This window comes from Panthera tigris, chromosome X (assembly GCF_018350195.1).
Source record: "Panthera tigris isolate Pti1 chromosome X, P.tigris_Pti1_mat1.1, whole genome shotgun sequence".
NCBI lineage: Eukaryota > Metazoa > Chordata > Mammalia > Carnivora > Felidae > Panthera > Panthera tigris.
In genome coordinates, this window is record NC_056677.1 from 96,742,217 (window position 1) to 96,767,746 (window position 25,530).

General features: G+C 46.7%; 1 protein-coding gene across 6 annotated transcripts in view; it reads left to right on the forward strand.

The window, feature by feature from the left end:
• The window catches only part of DOCK11 (dedicator of cytokinesis 11), a 197,858-nt gene that overhangs the window by 74,483 nt on the left and 97,845 nt on the right, over positions 1-25,530 (forward strand). For all 6 annotated transcript variants that reach the window (XM_042973749.1, XM_042973744.1, XM_042973746.1 and 3 more), the window contains exons 11-20: positions 218-358; positions 1,545-1,757; positions 9,386-9,508; positions 10,824-10,906; positions 14,092-14,214; positions 14,415-14,491; positions 17,168-17,352; positions 17,446-17,511; positions 19,471-19,563; positions 22,257-22,380. In XM_042973749.1, the coding sequence (XP_042829683.1) occupies positions 218-358; positions 1,545-1,757; positions 9,386-9,508; positions 10,824-10,906; positions 14,092-14,214; positions 14,415-14,491; positions 17,168-17,352; positions 17,446-17,511; positions 19,471-19,563; positions 22,257-22,380 (1,228 nt within the window). The remainder of the gene's footprint in view (positions 1-217; positions 359-1,544; positions 1,758-9,385; positions 9,509-10,823; positions 10,907-14,091; positions 14,215-14,414; positions 14,492-17,167; positions 17,353-17,445; positions 17,512-19,470; positions 19,564-22,256; positions 22,381-25,530) is intronic.

The window sequence follows — 25,530 nt, forward strand, 5'->3', positions numbered from 1 at the left end:
ATCAGAGTCTCATCATCTCCCTCTAGGATTTCTCCGTCGGTGTTTGAACCTTAGCGTAAGAGCTCTACAAAGGCTTACCGAGTGAAAAAAAAATAAAATAAAAAGTTCAAATGAAGTCTGAATAGAAAACTGTAGGATTCTGCGGTTTTTACTTAAAGACCTATGTTCCTAGGAATCCTCTTTTTAACAAAATGACTTCTTCTCCTCTGTTTTGTAGAGGTTGGACTTTTCAGGAATCGAGCCTGATATAAAGCCATTCGAGGAAAAGTGCAATAAACGTTTCCTGGTAAACTGCCACGATTTAACTTTCAATGTCTTGGGTCAAGTTGGAGACCATGCAAGAGGACCAGCCACAAATGTATGTATGACTTGTCCTTCCACCTCCCTTAAAGCAGGGCATTGAGGAAATGCTGTTTTTGTTTTGTCACTAGAACGAATTTATGGGATGCAAATTCCATTGCTATACGCTATGATAGATTTGACACGGAGGCATTTCGTGTCATTTGGCATTTTTCTCTTTGGCCAAAATATGAATATGGTCTCATCTTGAGAGGATTCCTGAACGTCTTGACCTATTCAAAACAGCAGATAGAGTAGGGTGTTGAAATTCACAAGGGACATGTCCCCAGAACCTGGAAAATCCTCCTTGTTGCGAATTCTCCCAGAGAATAGGACTTCTTCTGTGACCTGGCTCATCACGGGGTGTCCCCAGGCGGGGATACGGATGCTCTGCAGTCAGCTAGCCTCACTCGTTCTCCTCGAGTGAGTTCATTTTGTTCTTCACAGAAAACTGTAACTGGTAGCTGTCACGGATCATTTGAGTTACTCAGAAATACTTGCAACCGTAAATGTTAAATCACCAAAGAGACGGCGTTTTCTGTTCATCTTTAGTTTTTGGTTCTGGCTTTGTCTTTGAAAAGTATCCACCGTGAGGATCTGTTCCCTTCCAAAGTAGCTGCAATGCACCAGCAGACTTTCTGTGGATAAAGGGTTAATCTTTATGCCGTTTGGCACAAAATTGCTCTTTGTGACCGGCTTTCAAATGCCATCTGTAGGGAGGAATCGTGGCCTTCCCAAACTGCTGACGGGGCAAAGCTTTTGTCAAGTAATTTGATGTTGATGGATATTAGCACTTATTAAATGTATCATCAAGTAAGCGGTAGCATAACAAAAGGGAAGATTTAGGTCTATTCTACAGCGTGGCGTTATTTTTCAGTAATGTCAGTAAACCTACCGAGAATTACATTTTATTCTTAGAACAATTGACGTGCTTTAAATGTGCCTTCGGAGTTTGACGCATTAGAAAAAAACATATGACTTGTAAAATTATTTACGCCTGACAAAAGTGAACATTTGATAGCCTGTTATTTTAGAATACTCTTTCTTATATGCAAATGAGCCCGAAAGCCATCGTAGCTGTGATACTCAGAAAAGAACCGTAATCACCGCGCCTCGAGGAATAAAAACATTGTTTTGTCGTGTGTCTTCCCTCCCGCACCCCACTGAAAGGTCTTCGCTTCAACATGCCCTCGTTTTCATTCCAGGTTGAACCCTTTTTTATCAATCTCGCTTTGTTTGATGTGAGGAACAATTGTAAGATTTCAGCTGACTTCCACATAGACCTGAATCCCCCGTCTGTCCGTGAAATGCTGTGGGGTGCTTCTGCTCAACTGGCCGCCGACGGACACCCGAGAAGCTCTTTACCAGAGTCTTTTATTCATGGAATTGCAGAATCCCAGTTACGCTACATAAAGCAGGTAGAGCGCGATCTTCTAGCGTTCGGAATAAGAAACAGAAAGCCCCTTGGGGGGTTTCATCCGCTCGCACGATGCTTTCGTGGGCGTCTCTTGTAAAGGTGTGTGTCTAGATGTTTTCCCCTGGGGACTGACGTTAGAGGGACAGGATGGAAACCAGCATGCGCCGGTAGTGGGTCAGCGAAGTCACCTTTTCAAGCGGGGCCGTGACGGGAGTCTCAGAGGAAGTATCCTGTGAGCTGGACGACGAAGGTGACACGGACAGGCACAGACACACGGCCACACTCGGGCACGCTTCTGAGCAAGGCAGTAGGTGCCTGAAAGGCCAGTTTCTCTGAAGAAAGAAATTGACCCGACGATCATCTCCTGTCCCTAATTCCCATTTCCATTAGGAGTAGTAGCTTGTGTTTGCTTTTGGTTTTTGTCTTGGTGCGCGGTCTTTATTTCAGAGATTTCTTAAGACACCATTAGGTTTTTCATTAGGTTTTTCCTTAGGTTTTGTTTTGTTTTTTAATTTTTGAGGGAGGGAGAGAGAGACAGAGATTGCAAGCGGGGGAGGGGCAGAGGGAGAGGGGGACACTGACAGCAGTGAGCCCGATGCGGGGCTCAAACTCAAAACATCATAGGCTCATGACCTGAGCTGAAGGTAGACGCTCAACCGACTGAGCCACCCAGACGCCCCTTCCTCAGATTAAAAAAAATTTTTTTTTGAGTTTTATTTAAGTAATCCCTGCACCCAGTGTGAGGCTCGAACCCACAACCCCGAGATCAAGAGTCACGCGCTCTTCTGACTGAGCCGGCTTTGTGCCCCCACATTAGATTTTTCCTTAGGACATGAGCAGAGGTCACCCCCTTGCAGAAACTTAGGAACTGTGTACAGAACTTTACAGAACAGAGGATAACACTGTAGCTGAAGCCTGACTATGGATCCAAGAATGGAGTTCCCAGCAGACTCCATGAAGAAGAGGAAATTAGGCAAGGAAGGGAAGGTGCCCATCTGAATGAAACTTCGGCCACCATCAGGGCAAGTCTTGTGATGGTCACAGACTGGAGGCTCTGTTTCCGGAAGGTTCGAGAACAGCCTAGGGGTTCCATGTGTCTATCTGGCTACACCCCTGGCTGAGGTGCCATTAAGTTCCCTCAAATTCCTGGCCAGCCAACCCCCCTACAGCAAAAGGTCCCCACAGATTCCTCCAGAAATTATTCCTGTCGGTGGCCTGGCGGTGGATGCCCCAGAGCCAGTCTCCCATGTTGTCTGGAATCTGGAAGCTTCATTTGTGAGCTGGCAGTGTTCATGCATGCTGACCCCACATGAATAGGTAGTTTTAATGGAGCATAAAGGGTCTTTATAACGAGGAGTTCTGGTTGCAGAGCAACGGGAGGGAGCTGCTCATGTCACATATGTAATGCTGTGCCCTTCTGTCCTGTCTGGTGCAAAGAAGCCCCTTCACAAGGAGCCTGACGCTTCCCTGCCATTTTGACCTCTGACCAGACTGGCAGCCATGAGAGGTTAGGCAGAGCAGAACTGATAGTCTTCCTTCTCGACTTTTGCAACTCAAAGGAAAATAGAATGTAGCATAGAGTTTAAGTTTCTGCTTTCTTTTTTTCAACGTTTATTTATTATTTTGAGAGAGAGAGAGAGAGAGAGAGAGAAAATGCGAGCGGGGAAGGGCAGAGAGAGAAGGAGACACAGAATCTGAAGCAGGCTCCAGGCTCCGAGCCGTCAGCACAGAGCCTGATGTGGGGCTCGAACCCATGAACTGTGAGATGATGGCCTGAGCCGAAGTCAGACACTCAACCACCCAGGCGCCCCTAAATTTCTTTTTGTTAATATATATTTATTTGGTTTTGAGAGAGAGAAAGACAGAGCATGAGTTGGGGAGGGGCAGACAGAGAGGGAGACACAGAATCGGAGGCAGGCTCCAGGCTCCGAGCTGTCAGCACAGAGCCCGACTCTGGGTTGGAACCCACGAACCGCGAGATCATGACCTGAGCCGAAGTCGGACGCTTAACCGACCGAGCCACCCAGGTGCCCTTCTTTTTTTTAATGTTTATTTATTTTTGAGAGAGAGAGAGAGAGAGAGAGAGAGTCAGGGAAGGGCAGAGAGGGAGAGGGAGGGGGAAAGAATCCTAACCAGGCTCCACACTTTCAGCGCAGGGCCCGATGTGGGGCTCGAGCTCATGAACCATGATATCATGACCGCTGAAATCGAGAGTCGGAGGCTCAATCGACCGAGCCAGCCAGGCGCCCTCTGGGTCACTCACGTCCTTAAAGGCTCTTATAGTATTCCACTGACGTACCTAACCAGGATATTTGTAATTTGGGGGTATCGTAAATCACACTGCTTTGAACGTCCACGTGCACACGTTAGCTCGCTTGCTGAGTTATCTCCTTAGAATAAATACCAGGCATCCGGGTTTCCTGGGTTCAGGATTATGCTCACTGGTACAGATTGCTGCATGCTGGGGGAAGACTTTACGTGTACAGTGAACTTCCCTCTTTGGGCTTTCCCCATGTTGCCTCTTAGTTTGTTACTCAGATTATACTTATCACATATGTGAACATATGTTCACTACTGCAGCATATGCTTCTGAAAGAGATTGAGCAAACGACACCTAGATGGCTCAGTCAATTGAGCATTCGACTTCGGCTCAGGTCATGATCTCAAGGTTCGTGAGTTCGAGCCCTGCATCGGGACGGCTCGCTGCGTCAGTGCAGAGCCCGCTTCGGATCCTCTGTCCCCCTCTCTCTTTGCCCCTCCCCTGCTCGCTCTCTCTCTCTCAAAAATAAACAAACATTTAAAAAAAGACATTGAGGGACACCTGCATGGCTCCGTCGGTTAAGCGTCAGACTTCGGCTCAGGTCGCGATCTCCTAGTTTGTGGGCTCGAATCCCACGTCGGGCTCTGTGCTGACAGCTCAGAGCCTGAAGCCTGCTTCAGTTTCTGCCTCTCTCTCTGCCCCTCCCCTGCTCACACTGTGTCTCTCTCTCTCTGTCTCTCAAAAAAAAAAAATGAACATTATAAAAAAAATTTTCTTAAATAAATTTAAAAAAGATTGAGCAAATACAGTATAAAAGTATTTAAGAGTCTGCTACGGAATTTTGTGTAAAATTTCCTGCACCGTATCAAAGAAGTCCTTTGAAGCCAATGATGTATTTACTGTATTACTTCCCCATCGCTCAGCTTGTATGTTCAAGGCATGGAGTTGTAATTGTGGTCGTGGGCATCATCCCACCTGTAATCTAGGTCAGGAAGAAAAGCAGCAGGTTTTTTTGTTTTGTTTTTTTTCAATATCTCTGGTATGCCAGAATTTTCCATTGGGGTCTCATGCAATCATCACAGTCTTGTGAAATAGTATCATTACTGCTGTCGGGGAGGTGAGGGAAGGACAGATCGGGAGGTGAAGTAAGCTGGCCACCATAACGTGGTCAAAGAGTGGGGAAGGCAGGATTGGAACCAAGGTCGGGCCGAAAGACCCCAATCGACAATGTGTGGCACAACGTAAGTAAGGGCTGCGGCCTCTAACGCAGTGGTAGGAGACACATTTGGAACGCAAGGAGGGTTCAGGGGTCAGGAGTTAATGGAGAGGGGGCTGCGCGGAAGATGTGGGGCTTGACAGAAACCTCAGGGATACATGAGAGGTAAGAAGGGGACAGCGATGGGCAGTGGCCCTAAATGGCTTTATCGTCTTGCACCCTTTTCAGGTCAGCTGATGATGATACCAGGAGGTGGTCATTTACTCCAATTAGTTGAACATTCTATTTTGGAGAAGTTCCCCCCCCACCCAACTTCTTCCCATTTACGACTAGGAAGCCGTGCTGTGTCAGAGAGAGACTGGATGTTAGCAGATCGGAGCCCAAATCCCAGCTTGTCGGTTCTTGAGCAATAACAACAAGTTAAGCACTTCTTGGTGCCACTGTGTTTCTCTCGCTCCTTTACGGAGTCCCTTATTTTCACAACACCCCAGCAAAGTAGGTGGGTACTGTGACCATACCCATTTTACAGATGAGCACACCAAGGCACAGAGCCCTCCAGGAGTAGCTTGCCCAAAGTCCCAGAACTTAGAAGATGAAGGACGGGACCCGAAACTGGCTCTGGCCAGTTTCAAAGGCCAGGTTTTTACCCCTGTACTGTACTGCTTCCGTGTCACCCTAGAAAGAGGGAAACTACCCAGTTCCCCAGGCATTTCCAGAAAGGACTGTCGGGCAGCTCCGTCCCTCCCAGCAGGGCTATTCAGATGGCAGCATTATCTATAGGAAGAGGCAGCTCCCAGGGTTTGGTGGATGATGGGTGTTTGGGGGCCATTCTAGGCCCTCCATTGCCATCTGTTCATTGGAGTCTTTTCTCTCCAGTGGCTTCCCTGAGGACCAACAGGGTGACCACAGGAGAAGGAAGGAGTTGGATCCATCGAGTAGTTCTGCCTCCCTGACATCAAACAGTCACTATGACCAGTCCCTTTATTCTCAGTTGCCTGGCACTTTCTTCCCAGATGCCCTGACAGAGCTCGGCCCCCCGTGTCTCCCAAGGTCAGACCTGATTTACTTTGGGTTGGGGCTGTGGGGGAGATGCTGACTCGTGGGGGCCTGCCTCCCTGTGGCTGTGTGGGCTCCCCCCCTGGCGGGGGGAGCAGTTGTTGGGCTGGTGAAAGGGTACAGACTCCCCCCTCCCCCAAAGCCTTGCCGTGCTATGGGGTATGTAAGTGCCGGGCACTGGGATGGGGGGACTTGACCCATTCTTTAGAGGGAGAGGGGCACCGAAGTGGGTTAGAATTACCCTGGGGGTCGGGGGCAGGCACACCCATGCCTCCTTGGTGGGAAAGGATGGCTGGGCCAGAGGCCTTGTCTACAAGGGCCAGACTCGCAGCCCATGTGGCATTCCCGGGCACTCTCTGGCTACCCTTCTGTGCTCTGGGGACAGGGAGAGGGCACCTCGCTCTCTGAAAGCACCTTGCTCTTCGCCACTGTCCGAGTTTTCCAAATTCTAATACTCCTTGCTGGCATCCGTGTGGGAAGATGCTCAGCGTCCTGGGAAAGGAGAATAGCAGGTGCTCAGTGAACGTTAGCTGTCACGATAACCAGTATTGCTGTTCTCCTCCAGCCTCGTTGTGTGAGATGTTGGATGCGTGCACTCCAGGGCTGAGGCAGCATAGCCTGGGCTATGTGTATAGTCTGGAAGCCGTGGTTGCCAGGCTCCTTTGCCCGCTCACCGCATGCGCTTGGATAAGCCTCGTTTTTTTCCCTCTGTAAAATGGGTATATCGTAGTGCCTGCATTCAAGGGTTTTTCTGAAGACTAAGGGATATCATGCACAAAAACCATCCGGGACAGCTAGGGGACAACCGGGAAGGGTGACACTGCACTCATGTGCTGTTGAGCATACGTTCTGCAAGGTCAGCAGGGGCTAGCTGCCAGGCGCCTCTCCACGCCCGAGCAGCATGTTCCTGGGAGTACCAGAGATCCAGGGGCGCCTGGGTGGCTCAGTGGGTTAAGTGTCTGACTCTGGTTTCGGCTCAGGTCATGATCTCAACGGTTCGTGTGTTCAAGCCCAGCTTCGGTCTCTGTGCTGACCGTGCGGAACCTGCTTGGGATTCTGTCTGTCTCTCTCTCTCTCTCTCTCTCTCTCTCTCTCTCTCTCTGCCCCTCCCCTGCTCGTGCTCTCCCTTTCAAAATAAATTAAATTAAAATTAAAAAAAAAAAAAAAAGAAACCAAGTTCTGTGACCTTGCAGTGCTTTGGGCCACTTTAGTAGTGACTGGGTACCTAACGTGTAGTACATGGAAACCATACAGGAAATCTGTGGAATAGCTATTACCACCCTCGTCCCCATTTCGCAGATGAGAAACCCGAGGCATAGACACAGGACGTGACTTGCCTAAACCTATAAATGGTGGAGCCAGAATTTCAACCCAGGAAACTTGACTCCCGAGCAGTTTTTAACCACTTCCTTCCCTGCTCGAGGCTTGGGAATTCAAAGGTGAATCTGCCGTTCTTAGGGTCCTTACAAGTCGTTGGATCTGCGGGGGAATTACTGGGGGTCGTACACTGAGTTTTCTCCTCTTTCCTGTATGCTGTAGAGTGTTCTCTCCAGAGCAGATGAGATAATGTGTCTGAAATGTTTTGAAAACTGGAACGCATGATCTTAACACAGTTGGTAATATACCAAGTAGCAAAATAAAACTTGGTAGAGTCCCAATGATGGCTTTTTCCATTTGAATTCATTTGCGCGGCGCTCCTTGGAACAACAGACATAACCAACTAACAGGCTGTTTGGAAGATAATGTATTTGGAAGGAGCCGAGCTGGACAGCGGATGACGTGGTCGTTTCACATGTATTCATAGGAAACGTAAGGGGCGCCTGGGTGGCTCAGTTGGTTGAGCCTCTGACTTCGGCTCAGGTCATGATCTCACGGTCCGTGGGTTCGAGCCCCACGTCGGGCTCTATGCTGATGGCTCGGAGCCTGGAGCCTGCTTCAGATTGTGTCTCCCTCTCTCTCTGCGCCTCCCCTGCTCATGCTTTCTCTCTCTTTCTCTGTCTTTCTCTCTGTCTCTCAAAAATAAACATTAAAAAAAATTAAAAAGACAAAAGAAAACGTACGTAACTTGGAGTCTTCATTCGTGTCCTCAAATGGAGCGTGCAGGAAAAAACGACATTTTGGATCCTCTGTCCCCACATTGAAAGCTGGAGCTCTTTCACTGCAGTGAAGTATTTTATTTTCTTCCTCTCAGCTGCAATTAGTATTAATTGTGAGTGAATTGCTCTGGAGTTACGCACAGCTACTTTTGAAAAGGCGTATCCAGTTCCACTTGAGAAGTTCACGCTATTTTAGCACATGCCCACGAAGCCGAACAATACGCGCTGTCTTAATTAGGCCGAAGAATGTACCTTGCAGACACAGCCAAACACAAGAGGCTAAGCCGCGATGGCGACAGCTGCCCCTCAGGGACTACTATATGTGAAGTTGGTGACAAAATAGAAAACCTGAGGGTGCCTGGGTGGTGCGGTCTGTTAAGCATCCAACTCTTTTAAAAATTTTTTTCATGTTTATTTTGGAGAGAGAGCAAGCGGGGGAGGGGCAGAGAGAGAGGGAGACACAGAATCGGAAGCAGCCTCCAGGCTCGGAGCCATCAGCACAGAGCCCAGCTCGGGGCTCGAACTCACGAACCGCGAGATCATGACCTGAGCCGAAGTCGGACGCTTAACCGACTGAACCAGGTCCCCAAGCGTCTGACTCTTGATCTCGGCTCAGGTCACGATCTCACGGTTCGTGAGTCTGAGCCCCACATCGGGCTCTGTGCTGACAGCGCGGAGCCTGTTTGGAATTTTCTCTCCCTGTCTCTCCCTCTCCCCCACTTGTGCCCTCTCTCTCTCTCTCTCTCTCTCTCTCTCTCTCTCTCTCAAAATAAATAAACATTAAAAAAATTTTAAAAATAGAAAATCTGTTTTGAAAGAAGTATTAGGAGTTTTAGAAACTGTATGAAAGGAAACGCTGTCTATTTTCAGGGTCCTGGACACGACCCTGTGTTGGATGTCAACATGCTATGCTAAACACACTACTAGGAACCATTAGCCACACAACTATATGTATGAAGTTACATAAAAACATCTAATGGAAGCCATTTTTTTTTCCCCAGGGAATTTTCTCAGTGACGAATCCACATCCTGAAATTTTTCTAGTTGCAAGAATTGAAAAGGTGCTCCAGGGAAACATTACACACTGTGCAGAACCCTACATCAAAAATTCAGACCCAGCAAAGGTATTTATAAAGATCGTTTGCGAGCATTTCAGCCTGATGTAAAAATTGCGTTTTACGGGTGTTTTTAACGGTATTGTTAATGAACCCTCGAGAAAACCTCGTTCTCTCAGTACACGGTATATTCTGGAAATACTGTATGCTATGTGAGTATGCATGCTAAGCTTGAACGTGACTTTTTTCCGTTTTGTGTTCTGTTTACTTGACAGTCTGATTTCTGGTTGCTTATCAAAGTAAGAGCTAAAGGCTTTTAGGCGACATCTGTTCATTGACGCCGTATCCTTGGCGATAGCTGTTCTTTATTTCCAGCCCTCACATACAGCCCTAGAATGTCAGAGCTGGGAAGTCCGGCCCCGCAGTTCCCAAATGCCGGTCTGCACTGAAATTTCCTCCTGTCTGTGATACGAAAAGAAAGACAGGAGAAGGAGTTCAACGCGGGAAGCTGAATGTATTCAGTTCGAGGGGCTGCCCTTTATTCTGAGATTTTTGTTCTTCCCACATTTGAAACATCACACCGATGAGTCTTTTCGTGAAATGTTGGCGTTTTAAATGGTAGCGATGGTTTTTACTGCTGGGTGTCTTCGGATGGCATGTAATCATCCAAATTTCTAGATCACGAAATCCGCGCTTTGGCAATCGGCGACGTGGTCCTTTCCCCTCCTTTTATAAATGAGAAAACGGAGGCCCAGAGAGGGGAAGCGTTCATGGCACAGCTCATTAGCTGTGCTAATTTGTGTGTTTGGGGGGTGGGGGGGAGTCTCCAGGACGTAGATAAAGGCCTGCTAGCATTTCGCATCCCAAGGGATAAGCATCCAGCCAGCATTTCACAGCCTGTTGAGACTCTGTGGGCCGTTAATCTTTTGTCATCTAGTGCCTGCGCAAACAGCAGCTCCTTGCCTAACTAAACTAACTGCATTGACTCTTGGTCACTCGGCTTTTATCTTGGGAGTAGAAAGGTCAACTGTATTGAGAACAAACTTCTCCCAAGAATAATGAATGTCTGCCTGCTCATGTGTGAAAGGAAACGCACATTAGACCTGCTCAGAATTTCCCCACTACGGGTCTTTGGTACAAAACGTGCCCTACGTCTATTTCCATCCAATGAGAAAACACAAACCTTTTAAGAAAACGTTGGTCCTGGAAGGTGGGTAGCATTGTGACGCGTGTTGTGTCTTATTTGTAGCACCTTCCTTATCTCTTGGGCTGGACTTTGATGTTTTCCACCAGTAAGCGGGGGCGGGGGGGGGGGATGATTTTTCGCGGGGAGTCTCTGGTAGTTTCAACAAATATGAGCGTTTCTTCTTATTTCTGACCTTAGACGGCCCAGAAGGTGCACAGGACAGCAAAGCAAGTATGTAGCCGCCTCGGACAGTACAGAATGCCCTTTGCTTGGGCTGCCAGGTTTGTGCACATATAATCCTGACCTTTCTGTTCGCCCTCCTGTGTAAAGTTCAGGGTTGTGGTCCTTGCCGGTGGCATTTAGCAGTTGGTCTCTGCCAACCCGGTTCTGTCTCGGGACGCTCATGGTGTGTCCTTCATCCGTCCGGGGCTGCGATGACAGATCATTGGAGACCGACAGTAGGCTTCAGCAACAAAACATTTCTGTCTCACGGTGCTGGAGGCCGGGAGTCTGAGATGAAGGTGCCAGCACAGCCAGGTTCTGGTGAGCAAAGCACCTTACAGGTTACGGACAGCCGACTTCTCCTTTGTCTTGTCGTAGCGGAAAGGAAGCGAGCTTGCTTTCTGGCCTTTTCTAAGGGTGCTAATCCCATTCACGAGGGCTCCGCCCTCGGACCTCATCACCTGCCCCGGGCCCCTCCTCCTAATACCCATCACCTTGGGCTTTCGGTTTCCACCATGGGAACTTGGGCGGGAGGGCGCAAACGTGAAATCCGTAACAGGATATACGAGTTCTTTCTCTTAAAATTCGCCGTGCATTCAAGACCCTCTCATTTCTTCATACGTCCGTGCCTCAGGGAAATCTTCTTTGGCTGGGGTTCCTGAGCTGACGGACCCCACTTAATTTTATTGCATTTCAAAGCAGAACTTATTTGCTAAACTAAGGGAATTGTTTGCCCCAGAAAACCAGCAATTGTAGGGAATTTTGTTCGGCGTGCCCACTATTTCACAGTTGGCTAGGTTTAGGCTTCGAAAAGCTATCCTGGGATGTTTCTGGAAAACGTACTAAAAATCAGAAGGCAAGAGAATGCGGTTAAGTGCAAGTGTGTCATTAATGAATCGACTTGCTTTTCGGGCCCTTCACGGGTAGTGTATCTGAAAGCACATTATCTATACCTTCTGTCGTATGGTAGGTCACATTAGTTTTCCCCCCACATCTTCCAAGTCTACGTACAGTGACGACTTCACATGTGTTTGTTGCTTATCCCCCCTTTTAAATACAAGTTCACTGGCTTGTTTGAGGTACAGCCTGTACAGCTCCCTGGAACTTCTGGGGGAAGGGAAGGGCACCGTGTTCTGAATAATTCAATCAATTATGTTCAGTGGGTGTTGGGAAGTAGCAGAAGGGTAGGAGATTCTACGTTAATTAACCCTTCTGTCGCTATTTATAATCGCTTCATTTTGGGGAAGGTTTCAAAATGTTTTGCGTGTCGGTAGACGAAAAGGCACGTGGTCCTTGCTTCGCACACTGGTGAAGAAAAAATGACAGCCGAGGTTAGGTGAATGGCAAAGAGGAGCAGAGGTTGTGGGTCTCTTTAGGCATTATAGAAGGGGAAGCATGGCTTGTAAATCTGCACGTCCTTAGTGGTGCTGCAGCCTGAGAAGTCACTTGCTGCCATGGTTAGTGTTTATAGTTAGGTGTTAACCCTGCACAAGACAGTGGTCTAAGTGCTTAACGTGCACCTTCCTAAGAGGGGGGTACTATTATTCCTACCCTGGAGATGAGGAAATTCAGGCATAGAACTAAAAAAACAAACAAACAAACCCAAAAAAACCCTTGGGGCACCTGGATGGCTCATTCGGTTAAGCGTCCGACTTTGGCTCGGGTCGTGATCTCGCGGTCTGTGAGTTCGAGCCCCGCGTCGGGCTCTGTGCTGATGGCTCGGAGCCTGGAACCTGCTTCGGATTCTGTGTCTCCCTCTCTCTCTGCTCCTTCCCCTGTTGACACTGTGTGTCTCTCTCTCTCTCTCAAAAATAAAGATTTAAAAAAAAAATTACTGAAAAATCCTTGTCCAGCTTCCCACAGCATGTAGCAGAGTAGGACTCAGCACCCACGGCCCATGACCTCCGCCCACTCCGGCCCCCTGCGCGGGCTGTAGTAGCCGTTTGATGCCGTTTTGTCAGGAGGAAAATTAATTCAAAAGTCTTGAAAGTTGGGAGCTCTGATCCCCAGTTCTGATGAGGAATGACCCTCTTTTTTCCTTCTGGAATTGTTTTGCTTGTCAACAGCAGCAAAAACTCACTCTAAAGGCTTGCCTGGGATATTTTAACAATCTACGATAAAGCCCTGTTTACTGAAAATAAAGGAGGTATGCTTAGAAGTAGGAACAGTAGTTAATGCCTAGAACCGAATCTTCAGAGGCTCTGCCAAGGGGAATTATGTTTCTGGTTAGGGCTGCTCCAGTTGGGCTGGGTGCTTGTGCATTACTTTTCATTTTAGTAGTAAGTCACTGCTTACAAATGGGAGAAGGGGAAGAGGCAGGGAATAATCCAAATCCATATCGGAAACTCTACAGACCTTTTGTAAACTTTGTAAATAGATCTTAAAGATCTAGTTTTTTTTTTAAAAAAATGTTTATTTTAGGAGCGAGGGCATGAGCCTGGGGGTGGGGGGGGGGCGGGGAGTGGGGAGCAGAGAGTGAAGGAGAGCGAGGGAGACAGGGCATCGCAAGCAGACTCCAGGCTGAGCTGTCGGCACAGAGCCCGATGAGGGGCTTGAACTCACGAACCGGGAGATCATGACCTGAACTGAAATCAAGAGTCGGATGCCTAACAGAGGTGCCCCAAAGATCGAATTTAACGGTCATCAACTTTGAGATACTCTTTACCTTTGATTCCAAGGCACACATTTTATATATCCGACTTGATGAATTTTCACACGTGTTTACAGTCCTGTAACTACCGCTCCAACCAAGGTCTAGAACGTGTCCATCACTTCAGAAAGTTTCCTCACACCCCTGTCCGGTCTGCCATCCCACTCCCACCAGTCAGCCATCGACCGATGGTTATCACTACCGAGGGCTTTTTTTCTACTCGAGACCTTCATGCAAACGGAGTCGTGCAGAATGTACTCCTGCATTTGGTTTCTTGTGCTCAGTCTGTTTTTGAGCGGTGTTCTCTTGTATGAATACCCCACCGTTTAGCCATTCGCTTGTGGATGACTCTCTGGGCCGTTTCCTTTTGGGGCTATAACAAATACATCTGCTCTGAACATTCATGCACCATGCGGAAATATGCCCAGAGTAGCGGCATGGCAGGATCAGAGGGCAGGTGTGTGCTCAACTTCATGAGAAATGGCCAAGCAAGTTTCCGAAGTAGTTTTACCATTTTGTACACATACCAGCATTAAGTGTGTCTTCATTTCTCAGTACTTCAGAATTAAAAAAAAAATTCTTTTGCTGTTTTAGACCCATTTTCAAAGATACTCAAGGTTCTCTGGATCTGGATGGGAGGTTTTCTCCTTTGTATAAACAAGACAGTAGCAAGCTTTCAAATGAAGACATTCTCAAGTTACTCTCAGAATACAAGAAGTAAGTGTGTTATTGTAGTAAATCAATACAATAGATGGATTATAGTTTCTTAAAGTGGTAAATGTGAGTCATATATGGGAGAAGCTGAATGCTTTGGAGCATTTTTGCATTTGGAAGCATTTGGAAGTTTGCATATAGGGCAACCGGTGCATTCCGTAATCATGGGTTTTAAGTATAAAATATTCTTATTTTACCCCTAGGCCAGAGAAGACCAAATTGCAGATTATTCCTGGGCAGCTAAACGTCACAGTAGAATGTGTTCCTGTGGATTTATCAAGTAAGAATTCACATGTTACAAATAAACCTTAAAGGGCTATGTTTGAATCTCAGGGTTTTTGTCTTTTCAATATATTTCTTAAGGTTTATGTGGCGTATTAAGTTCCTAGGGCTGCTGTAAGAAAAAACTACAAACTGGGTGGCTTCAGACGACAGATTTATTCTCTCCAGGTTCTGGAGGCTAGATGTCAAACTCAAGGCATCAGCAGGGCTGTGTTCCCCCTGAATGCTCTAAGGAAGAATCACGAGTCATGAGATGTAGGGCCTGCCCTAATTCAGTATGCCCTCATCTCAACTAATGACATCTGCAGAGACCCTATTTCTAAATAAAGTCACATTCTGAGGTTCTTGGTGGCCATGAATTTTGGAAGGGACACTAGTCCGTTCAGTACACATAGTGGACAGTTAACAGATTCGGCAGAGGATGAAGTTGATTTTGTCAGATGCAGTTTCATATATAATATATAATGTTGTGAGTATTCCCTAGTCAGTTTCTGTCCTGTGCCTTGGATAAGTCTCCCCAACGAAGGGATCCAAAAGGAGGAGAGTTTCTTTTCCTCTCTAATGCCAGGAATTTCAGATCTCGGGAGAAAAATGGACAGAAGACAGAAAAGGCACTTGGTAAGAAATAAAATGGAGTGGCTAATAAGAACTGGAAAAATGTTCAAATCTTAGTACTAATGCCCCGAATGCAAATGAAAATCGCAAGATGCTTTTGCTCCTCTGTCAAATTTACGAGAATATTTAACGTGAGACTATCTAATGCTGGCTAGGTTTTAGCCAGGCACCCTCACCTACCGTGAGGAGGACTACAGTGGGCAGGAATACAGGAGTACAGGAGGCAATCGACATTCACCGATATCCGTAACTAAGGCATTTTGATTCTGAGCTGCTATCTATCCATTCATTCAGTGAATCAGCATTTATTGAATAAACACTTATTGCATAGCTACAAGATGCCTTGCAATTATGGGGATTAAAGTCTAGAAGGAGTGACTGACACTAAGTAAGAAAACAAATGAGCGACTCGAATCTGTGATTGGGGCGGACTGCGTTAAGAAGAGGGGCCGACAGGGGCCTTCCTTCGGCTCTGGAACTGAAAACATAAACCACTGTACTCTTAGGTGTTCTTTTCCATGTTGTTTATATTGGAGGGAAATTGGAAACAACCTAAGAGTCCAGCACTGTCAGTGTGATGAAGGCAGTTACGGTCCACCTATACCGGGAGACTTTATGTAGCCCAGAGAAATGATGTTTATAAAGAACTCACTAGACAAAACGGTACATCAAATGCTAAAAATATCCCAGGGTAGGGGCGCCTGGGTGGCTCAGTCGGTTGAGCGACCGACTCCAGCTCAGTTCACAATCTCACAGTTTGTGGGTTCGAGCCCCACGTCGGGCTCTGTGCTGACAGCTCAGAGCCTGGAGCCTGCTTTGGATTCTGTGTCTCCCTCTCTCTCTGCCCCTCCCCCACTCATGCTCTGTCTCTTTCTCTCTGTCTCAGATACAAATAAACATTAAAAAAATAAAAAAAAATATCCCAGGGTAAAGTTCTGTATATACAGTAGGATTTTTTGTATTATTATACAGAACATGCATGGAAAGGAGACTAGAAGAAAATACGCCAAAATACTAACAGTAGTTATCTTGGGACAGTAGAGTGGTCACTTGTTTCTGTGTGCCTTTCTTCTGTATCTCCAGAGAGTCTGTTGTAAGTATCATAGTAATTGGAGGAAACCATACCCTCATCATCTGTGACTCTTCCTGGGTCTCCCTGCTCTGTCAATACCTCTGTGCAGCAAGGAGAAACCATCTTAGGGCTCCGTCAGTATATGAATCCCCTCTATTCCGATGGCTACTTCAATTTTTGTTTAAACGTTTATTTATTTTTGAGAGAGAGAGAGAGAGAGAAAGAGAGAGAGAGCATGAGCAGGGAAGGGGCAGAGAGAGAGGGAGACACAGAATCCGAAGCAGGCTCCGGGCTCCGAGCTGTCAGCACAGAGCCCGACGTGGGGCTCAAACTCACGAACCGCGAGATCATGACCTGAGCCAGAGCTGGATGCCTAACGTATTGAGCCACCCGGGTGCCCCGTGATGGCTACTTCAGTAACCCAGGCTGCCGCCCTTTTCTGAGCCTTTGTGTATTTCACCTTCGGGAGTGTTGAATTTATCACTGGTAGCACATCCCAAGGTCTGTTGTTTCCAAAGGCCTCCGTTATTTCCTGGGTGAAAATTGCACCTGCACCAAGTTTTTCAGAGTGACTATCCATGAGCTAATTGGAGACCTACATTTACTGTTAGTTCCCCGATACCAATAAAAATTTGCAGTGAAAGCTAAATTGCAGCCATAGGAGGAAAAATGTAATGGATTTCTCTGCAGAGTTAAATTTGTCAAAATTATGATGTGTTATATTTGGCAAATCATTCCACATTGAGAAGGAACTAGCAATCCGTGTCTGGTTTGGATGGTTCCACTCAAATCAGGCCCAGGCTACGCCATCTCGTCCTTCTGGGTTCTTAAAGTGGTTGTAGGACTTTTCGTCAGCCGCTCAGAAATCTGTTAAATCACTCTTTGGGAACACAGTCCACGTATATTTTTATCAATGCAGTAATGTGTCCGTCTTCTCAGTTGTTTTCTCTTTGCCTGTTTTCTTTTTTTTTTTTTTTTCCGATATAGATTGCATTACTTCCTCGTATGTGCCCCTGAAGCCTTTCGAAAAGAATTGTCAAAATATTACCGTGGAGGTCGAAGAGTTTGTTCCAGAAATGACAAAATATTGTTATCCGTTTACTGTTTATAAAAACCATTTGTATGTCTATCCCTTGCAATTAAAATATGACAGCCAGAAGACATTTGCCAAGGTAACGCAGCGTGAACTGTACATTTTGGAGTGTAACATGTTATTTACCGTTCTCCGGTGCCAGGACTCATTTTGAATGATTAATCCTTTCTAGGCGAGGAACATCGCAGTCTGTGTAGAATTCCGGGATTCAGATGAAAGCGACGCTCACGCTCTAAAGGTTTGTTCACGATCTTGATAAGCGTGCACTTTTAGGAAAGACAAAGACCGTGGTACTTGGTGGCTAAGTTTAATTCGTTTCCGCGCCATAAGGAAAATGTGCTGACGTGACAAAAGTAGTATTGCCTTTTCTGCCCTCACACCTTGACTGCGAGGATTAAATATTAAGAAATAACAAAACGAGGTAGGAGCATATGTAGCTTTGAGAAACGGGGTAAGCTTCACATACCAGATTTTTGCCTATGCTCCACTTTGATTTTTCATGGCTCTGATGTGCAATCACAAGGTCATTTTCTCCTATGACCTGACAGTTTATAATGGTATCAGCAGGGGACTATAAACTCCTTTCTCCTTGAAACCTGAACAGTCTTTGAGCAAACAGAAGTGAGTGCTTTGATCTGAGATAGGACTTCTTCTCTGTGACCGGCCAAATGGTGCCTCCGTATTATCTGACAGAGCAGTCCTTAAATACCTATCACTTCATAGCGCCTTTACGTTTGCACTCTTTAGCACATTCATCAGAGGCCTGAGAACATCTAGCCGTCACGAATTGTTTATCTGGCTCCCTGCTTCTCTAGCTTGAGCCTAAATCAGACAGATGGATGGCTAGTCTTCGACTCAACCCTCCTGGGGAAAGAGGCTGGAGGCCCCTGACTAAGTCGTTGAATGTTTAGTAACCCCTGCCTTTGAAAAGAGGTGGTTTTTGTTGTTCTTGTTTTTTGTTTTGCGCGTTTTTTGGGGTTTTTTGTGGGTTTTTTGTTTTTGTGTCGTTCTTCCCCTGCCCCCCCCCCCCAGAAACCTAGGTTAAGAATTCGCTTCGCTGGCTCAAATTAGGTATATTTTCTCTGATTTTCCCTTCACTGCAGATGAGAATAACTATTCCTTTTCTCCCCCATGCAATATCCTTTTGTACACTTCAAGATTCTTACCTTACCTCTCGGCAGTTCCCGCAAATCGCCTTCACAACCGTGTTTAAAGGAGAATTGGCAATGCATTCACACGGAGTCTCAGTTTCATTTCAGAGCTGGCCTAGAGGCTGGCTCGGAAGTGACAGGGTGAAGCAGTTAGGCCCTATGGAAGTGAAAAACTCACACCAGAAATGAAATTTGATCTTTTCGTGGAACCATAGAAAGCCTCGCATTTATTTTATTGGTATAACAGAAAGCTGGTGACTTTTAAAATGTGGCTCAGGGGCGCCTGGGTGGCACAGTCGGTTAAGCGTCCGACTTCAGCCAGGTCACGATCTCACGGTCCGTGAGTTCGAGCCCCGCGTCGGGCTCTGGGCTGATGGCTCGGAGCCTGGAGCCTGTTTCCGATTCTGTGTCTCCCTCTCTCTCTCTGCCCCTCCCCCGTTCATGCTCTGTCTCTCTCTGCCCCAAAAATAAATAAAAAACGTTGAAAAAAAAAATTAAAAAAAAAATAAAAATAAAAAAAAAATAAAATGTGGCTCATAAAGTGAGACAACAGTGAGCTCGTCTGTAGCCTCATGTATCTGCTAGTGTGTGTGTGTGTGTGTGTGTGTGTGTGTGTGTGTTCTAACCCCTCACCTTGCCCACCACACAAGGAGCGTTCAGCAAATACTGCTAACTGGCTTAGGGGGAGCCTCTTCAGTTAAGATAGCAAGTAGCATCAGAGAACGTAAGCTTTCCAGAACTGGTTTCAGAGTGTTTCCTTTCCACATGATTAGCCATATTTGACTCCTTGCCATTGACGAATTTGGAAGTGCGTTTCTTTGATGGCCGGAAATCTGGAAGCACCCATGCAGCCAAGTTAGGTGATGTCTGGGGGTGATCGCTGGAGTGCGGGTAAATGATTCGGAGTTTACAAGTTCACGGTGAGAACTGAGTGGGCTTGGCCATGGCCTTGTGCTCACAGATGCCTCTGACTGGATGTGGTTCCATTGCATTATGTTTAAAGACCTTCTCACCGAGATTGGTGACTCGGTTTCCTTCTCTTGCAGTGTATTTATGGAAAACCTGCAGGATCTGTTTTTACCACAAATGCTTACGCTGTTGTCTCCCATCACAACCAAAATCCAGAGTTCTATGATGAGGTAAGAATGCATTTTTCTGGTGTTTATAAAACACGGTGGTGGCTCTTCTTTTTTTCTTCATTTCCATCATCTCATCTGCCGTTGCAATCCCTTGTCCTATGAAAATAGAAAGTGTCACACCAAGATGAAGGGCCACTGCCTGCTTGGTGCCCTTTGATGACAGTAGAAGATTTGCCCGCAGATTGAAGGGACTCTGGCGCAAGGTAACGATGCAGGAAGCAAACGCGAGACTAGAGCTAGGATTGTGGCCCTAGCTTTGACAGCAACTGGCTCCATGACCTTGAACAAGTCACTTCCCTTTTCTGAGTCTCCATTGCCTCAGCTTTAAAATAAGAAATTCAGGGGCACCTGGGTGGCTCAGTCGGGTAAGTGTATGACTCTTGATCTCGGCTCAGGTCGTGGTCTCACGGTTCGTGGGTTCGAGCCCCGTCTCAGGCTCTGTGCTGACAGTGCGGAGCCTGCTTGGGATTCTGTCTCTCTCTCTCTCTGCCCCTCCTTTCTCTCTCTCAGAAGAAATAAATAAACTTACAAAAATAAAATAAGAAATTCAGAGCAGATTTTGTTCAAGGCCCTTCTAGATTTTTCTTCCTGTGGTTTTGCATGGGGTTGGGGGTGCAGCCTCTCTGTAAGTGAAAGGCTTTGGGAGGCACAGCAACACTTGAGGGCCACCAGAATCCCGCTGGCTGCTCTAATGCCTCAGTACAGTGTAGACAATGGGACCTATACCGTCTCCCAGGCTCCGTGCCCCGCTCCCCAGTCTACCTCTCCGGCCCTGTCTCTGTCTCTCTTTCCTTCTCCACCTCTACATCTCTGTGTACCTCCCAGAGTCTGTCTTAGTGTCTCTGTCACAGCCTCTTCTAGTCGGCATGTCCCTGGCTTATCCAAATCTGCAGACTGGATTTGACTCCTACATGTCTCCACGAACCTGGATACAGGCGGCGGCTTTGTGGGTTAGCCCCCCAGGGAGAGGGGAGGCCCGTATTTATGTGCAACAGACCATTAGATACCCAGATGGCGTGGACGCTGTGAATAGGCACGCTCTGGCGACATCTACCTATGACAGAAATCAGTTCTAACGCCAAAACCACGCCTTGCATGAATGATAATTCGGCCAGATGTCCCTCCCCGAGCTGTTTTAATTTGGCCCCCTCTGTAATCAACGCCAGTCGCTGCAGAAAACTTGATCAGGTAGAAGTAATCCACGTTATTTTTAGGAGGCCAGAAAGAAGCAGGCTTTTCAGTCATCCAGTCTGTCTTGACCAGGGGAGAGGGACATTGCATGTGTTCTGTGCAGGTAAATGCACGTGCGTCAAATCAGTTAACCCGTAATTTGTCGCTGACATACTTCCGGGAGGCTTTGCACATATTTGGTTGGGTCCTGATTGGAAAATCGCTTGAGGTTGGGGGTTTGTATTAAAGTCTTCATTTGAAAGAGCGCCTGGGTGGCTCAGTCGGTTGACCGTCTGACTCTTGATTTTGGCTCAGGTCACGATCCCAAGGTCATGGGATCGGACCCTACACTGAGCATGGAACTTGCTTAAGATGCTTTCTCCCTCTCACTCTCTGCCCCTCTCCCTCACTCATGGCTCTCTCTCTCTCTCTCAAAATAAAATAAATCTTAAGAAAAGAGTATTCATTTTTAGGGTTAAATTCACATGTCAAGGGTGACAATTGTTCTTTCTTTCTTTTTTTTTAAATTTATTTATAGGGGTACCTGGGTGGCTCAGTTGGTTAAGCCTCTGACTTCAGCTCAGGTTGTGATCTCATGGTTTGTGAGTTCAAGCCCCGTGTCAGGCTCTGTGCTGGCAGCCGGAGCCTGCTTCACATTCTGTGTCTCCCTCTCTCTCCCCTTCCCTACTCACACTGTGTCTCTCAAAAATGAATAAATGTTAAAAAAATAAAAGTAAAATTTATTTATTTAGAGAGAGACAGAGACAGTGTGAGTGGGGGACGGGCAGAGAGAGAGAGAGAGAGAGAGAAAGAGAGAAAGAGAATCCCAAACAGGCTGTGCCCTGTCAGTGCAGAGCCAGATGCGGGGCTCGAACCCACAAAACCATGAGACTGTCACCTGAGCCAAAAGCAAGAGTCAGACGCTCAGCCAACTGAGCCACCCAGGTGCCCCTACAATTGCTATTTCTTTAAGTAAACTTACATTTTGCTTCAAAAGATATTTACGTGAACTGTAATTGGTGCATACCATAATACCACAGTGACTTTTTGCAGGTTTATTTGCAAAGCTCAATCCACCCCTCCCACCCCACCCCCCTCGCATAAAGGAACACAACAATTTAGAGAAAAGAAGCCTTCCAAATTCAGTACACATTTTGGATAGATTGTATTCACTGACTGCAGATTGAGTTACATAGTATCCCTGGGCTGTGAGGCTGTGGTTTTGATCCAGTGTTTTAGAAAATCCTGCTGCAAAGTTGAGTCCCGGAGAATCCACTGACCTCTCCAGCAAAAGTAATAAATCAGCCCTCACAACCCAGGAGAATACTGTTTTCAAATTGAAACTGACTGGACAAGCCTTGAAAGTATGTTTAAACAGTATCTATTATTTGGTGACTTGGCTTGTCATTTAGAAAAATACGTCATTGGGAAAGTAACGATGCAACTGAACTAAAGGTCTGACGGTCCAGCTTGACAATTAAAAAGGAAACAAAATGCTGTGTGCGATTTTGCTGTCATTGCAGATTAAAATCGAGCTTCCCATTCACCTGCATCAAAAACATCATTTGCTCTTCACGTTTTATCATGTAAGTTGTGAAATCAACACAAAGGGAACAACCAAAAAGCAGGACACAGTTGAAACTCCAGGTGCGTGTATTCTTTAAAAGTGTCTTTCTACGGCTGTTTGAGATGGAATTGTCTAGAATGCAACAGGCCTCTTTTCCTCAGGCTGCGAACCACTTCTTAAAAGGCACATTTCGGAGTTAAAAGGTTCATCGGTATGAGATGAATCGTATGTTCATGCGACCACCACTTCTACCACATGTCGCGTCCAAATGCTTGCCTGTGTGCTTGGAGTCCCGGAAGTCACGTAAAGTGACACATACAACGTAAAGCCATGCTTCTCGTGCGGGGACACATATTGTGATAGGCGGTATTTGTGCTATTTCTCTTATGTAGAATGGCCCAGCAACCAGAACTTTCCAGTTCGGCTCCCTGAGGAAGTGGGAAGTGAGCCCAGAGCTGGGGACATTGTTGAGCTGGAGGGAGATTGGGGACCCCCCTGGTTCTAGTGAGAACAGAACAGATGCCATGAACTGGCATAAACTCCAGTAGTGAAGCCCCAGTCCTGGTCCCATTCGGCAAGGCTGGAGGTAAAGCAGTAGGAAGCTTCTTTAGGAGACCATAGGGGCCCTGTAAACATTGTGTGCCACCCCCACTGTATAGATGTCAGCCTGCTCTGGGATTCAGATCCAAGCTGGCCTGGATCGGCCTTAAACTCATTCATTCATTCATTCATTCATTCACCAACTACATCGGCATGTTTATTACGTGCAAAAGACATTGTAGTAGGTACTGTGGAGAAGCAAACATAGATCGCGTCTTAAGGGGGCGTATGGTCTAGCCGGGGAAATGAGACCGGTGTGGACAACTACAATACAAGATCAAAAGTAGTTACCGAGAAAGTGGTACGATGTGATCTCAGAGAATATGGAGTTATTACTTCAACTGGTGGAGGGACGAGTGGCTGGGAATCTGGGAAGGCTTCCAGGAGGAGATGGTGTTTTGGGTGAGGCCTTAGAGGGGCGGGGTTGAGATTGAGAATGCAGTGATGGTAGGAAGGTAGCGGATTCGAGGATAAAGGAGCAGTCTGTACAGAGAGAGGCGGGCTATTGAGGGGTATGGCCAGGAAACCACACATAGTTCAATACCACGAGAGCACAGGGTGTTGGGGAGGGGGAGCCACAGGATGTCAGGTTGATAAGGAGGCGTCAGATCGTGGAAAGCCTTGAATGCCAGGCTGTGGATTTGATTGCATTCTGTCACCAATATGGAAATACAGAAGGGTTGTAAACACCAGTAAGAGCTGTTCTGCAGGAAGTCCATAGAAATCGCAGTTTGTTCAGGGCAGGGACCTTGAGGGTTGAGAAGAAATCTGGCGGAACAGTAGGAACCCAAGGCCGTGCATCTCCCGGAAGACAAATGACTACTTCCTTATTTCCATCCTAGACAGCAGTGGGCAAGGTGCTCGGTGGAGCAGGAGATGGTTATTCTGTGGGCCACTCATCACGTGTTACTGCCCATCCTTAAGTGGCTCCACGCCTTTGAGCCAGATGGCGTGTGCTTGACATCATACCTTTCCAGCTTCCAAGTGCTCTATATGCCTTTTCACTGAGAGACACCCTCGGTCGTGCTTTTGATTAACTCACCGTGCGGAAGGTGTTGCCTAAGCAATTCCATAGAGACCGAAAGTAGATTAGCGGTTGCCAGGGACTGGGGAGAAGGGAAAATAGGGAGTAGCCTCTAAGAGGTGTGGAGTTTCTTTTCGGCGTGATGAAAGAGTTCTGGAATGAGTAGCAGTGGATGCCCAGCTTTCTGAAATAGACTAAAAATCATTGAATTGTGCGCTTTAAACGGATGAATCGATAGGGGAGGCGGGGAGAGGGGAAAATGGGTGATGGGCATCGAGGAAGGCACTTGTTGGGATGAGCACTGGGTGTTGTATGGAAACGATGAATCACGGGAATTTACTCCCGAAACCAAGAGCATACTATAGACACTGTATGTTAGCTAACCTGACAATAAATTATATTAAAAAAAAAAAAAACAAACAACGGATGGATTGTATGGTATCTGAATTCTATCTCACTACAAATTTCTGTGGGGAAAAGTTTTGCCCAAGAACAAGAAAGAGATTTTCCTATTTTCTGGACTGGAAGCCTTTTGTCTCCTGTCCAGTTTTCGCTTAATTACTCTGACAGAGTCCTTTTGAATGGTTCTCGCACTCATGTTACTTTCCTGTGTTCTTTATAGGAGAACGGCTCTGGGTAAACCATTTCTGAAGCTGTACTAGTAAAGATCCCTGCGGGCGTGTTTCAGAGTCTGAGAAAGCCATTTAGTCTACTTAGAGAAAGCAACATATTTGTCTTCTTTTAAGAATTAAAGCATTTGCCAAATTAAACACGTGAATGAAAACATTCTAACCAGATTTGTGTTGACTTCTGTGTTCACAGTATAAACACGCACGCACACACACACACACACACACACACACACACACACACGCTCACGCAAAGAATTTTAAAGAATCAGAAGGCAGCGGCTTTAAAAAGTGCTCTCCAGCCAACACCCTGTCTCGTATGCCAGAACTGGGTCCAGAGCAAGCTTTTTTACCGCTGAGTTATAAACACTTGAAGCCCAGAGTAATCTCTATAATGGAAATACTGACACTGTTCAACCTGAGGAATACAGATGGCTCTGACTCGTTTAGCTAGAACATGATGAGTTCTTTAATAGAAATCCAAGAGGCTTTCTTGAGTAGAACCGTTAAGAAATATAGAGACTGGGAAAAATCTCTCAGTGGATGCAAGTTGTAAACACTTATGCATTGGCTGCATTCTCCTACTGCATTTTCCTCCTTCTGTACTCAGGAAAACCGCCCAACTGAGTACTGCCTTGTATGAATACGGACTGCAGCCTTGGCTTGTGACCTTGATTTTCCATAGTCCCCTCCTGTTGGATTGCTGTCAGAAACTTTGGAACTTACTGCTGGTGGTCTGAGATTGTCCCAGACACAAGACTCTGTACTTCTACTAAGAATGGATGAGAGAGATCTGAGTCCTTTTAAAAAAAAAAAAATAAGTCTAGGGGTGCCTGGGTGGCTCAGTCAGTTAAGCGTCCGACCTCAGCTCAGGTCATGATCTCACAGTCTGTGAGTTCGAGCCCCGTGTGGGGCTCTGTGCTGACAGTTCAGAGCCTGGAGCCTGCTTCGGCTTCTGGGTCTCCCTCTCTCTCTGC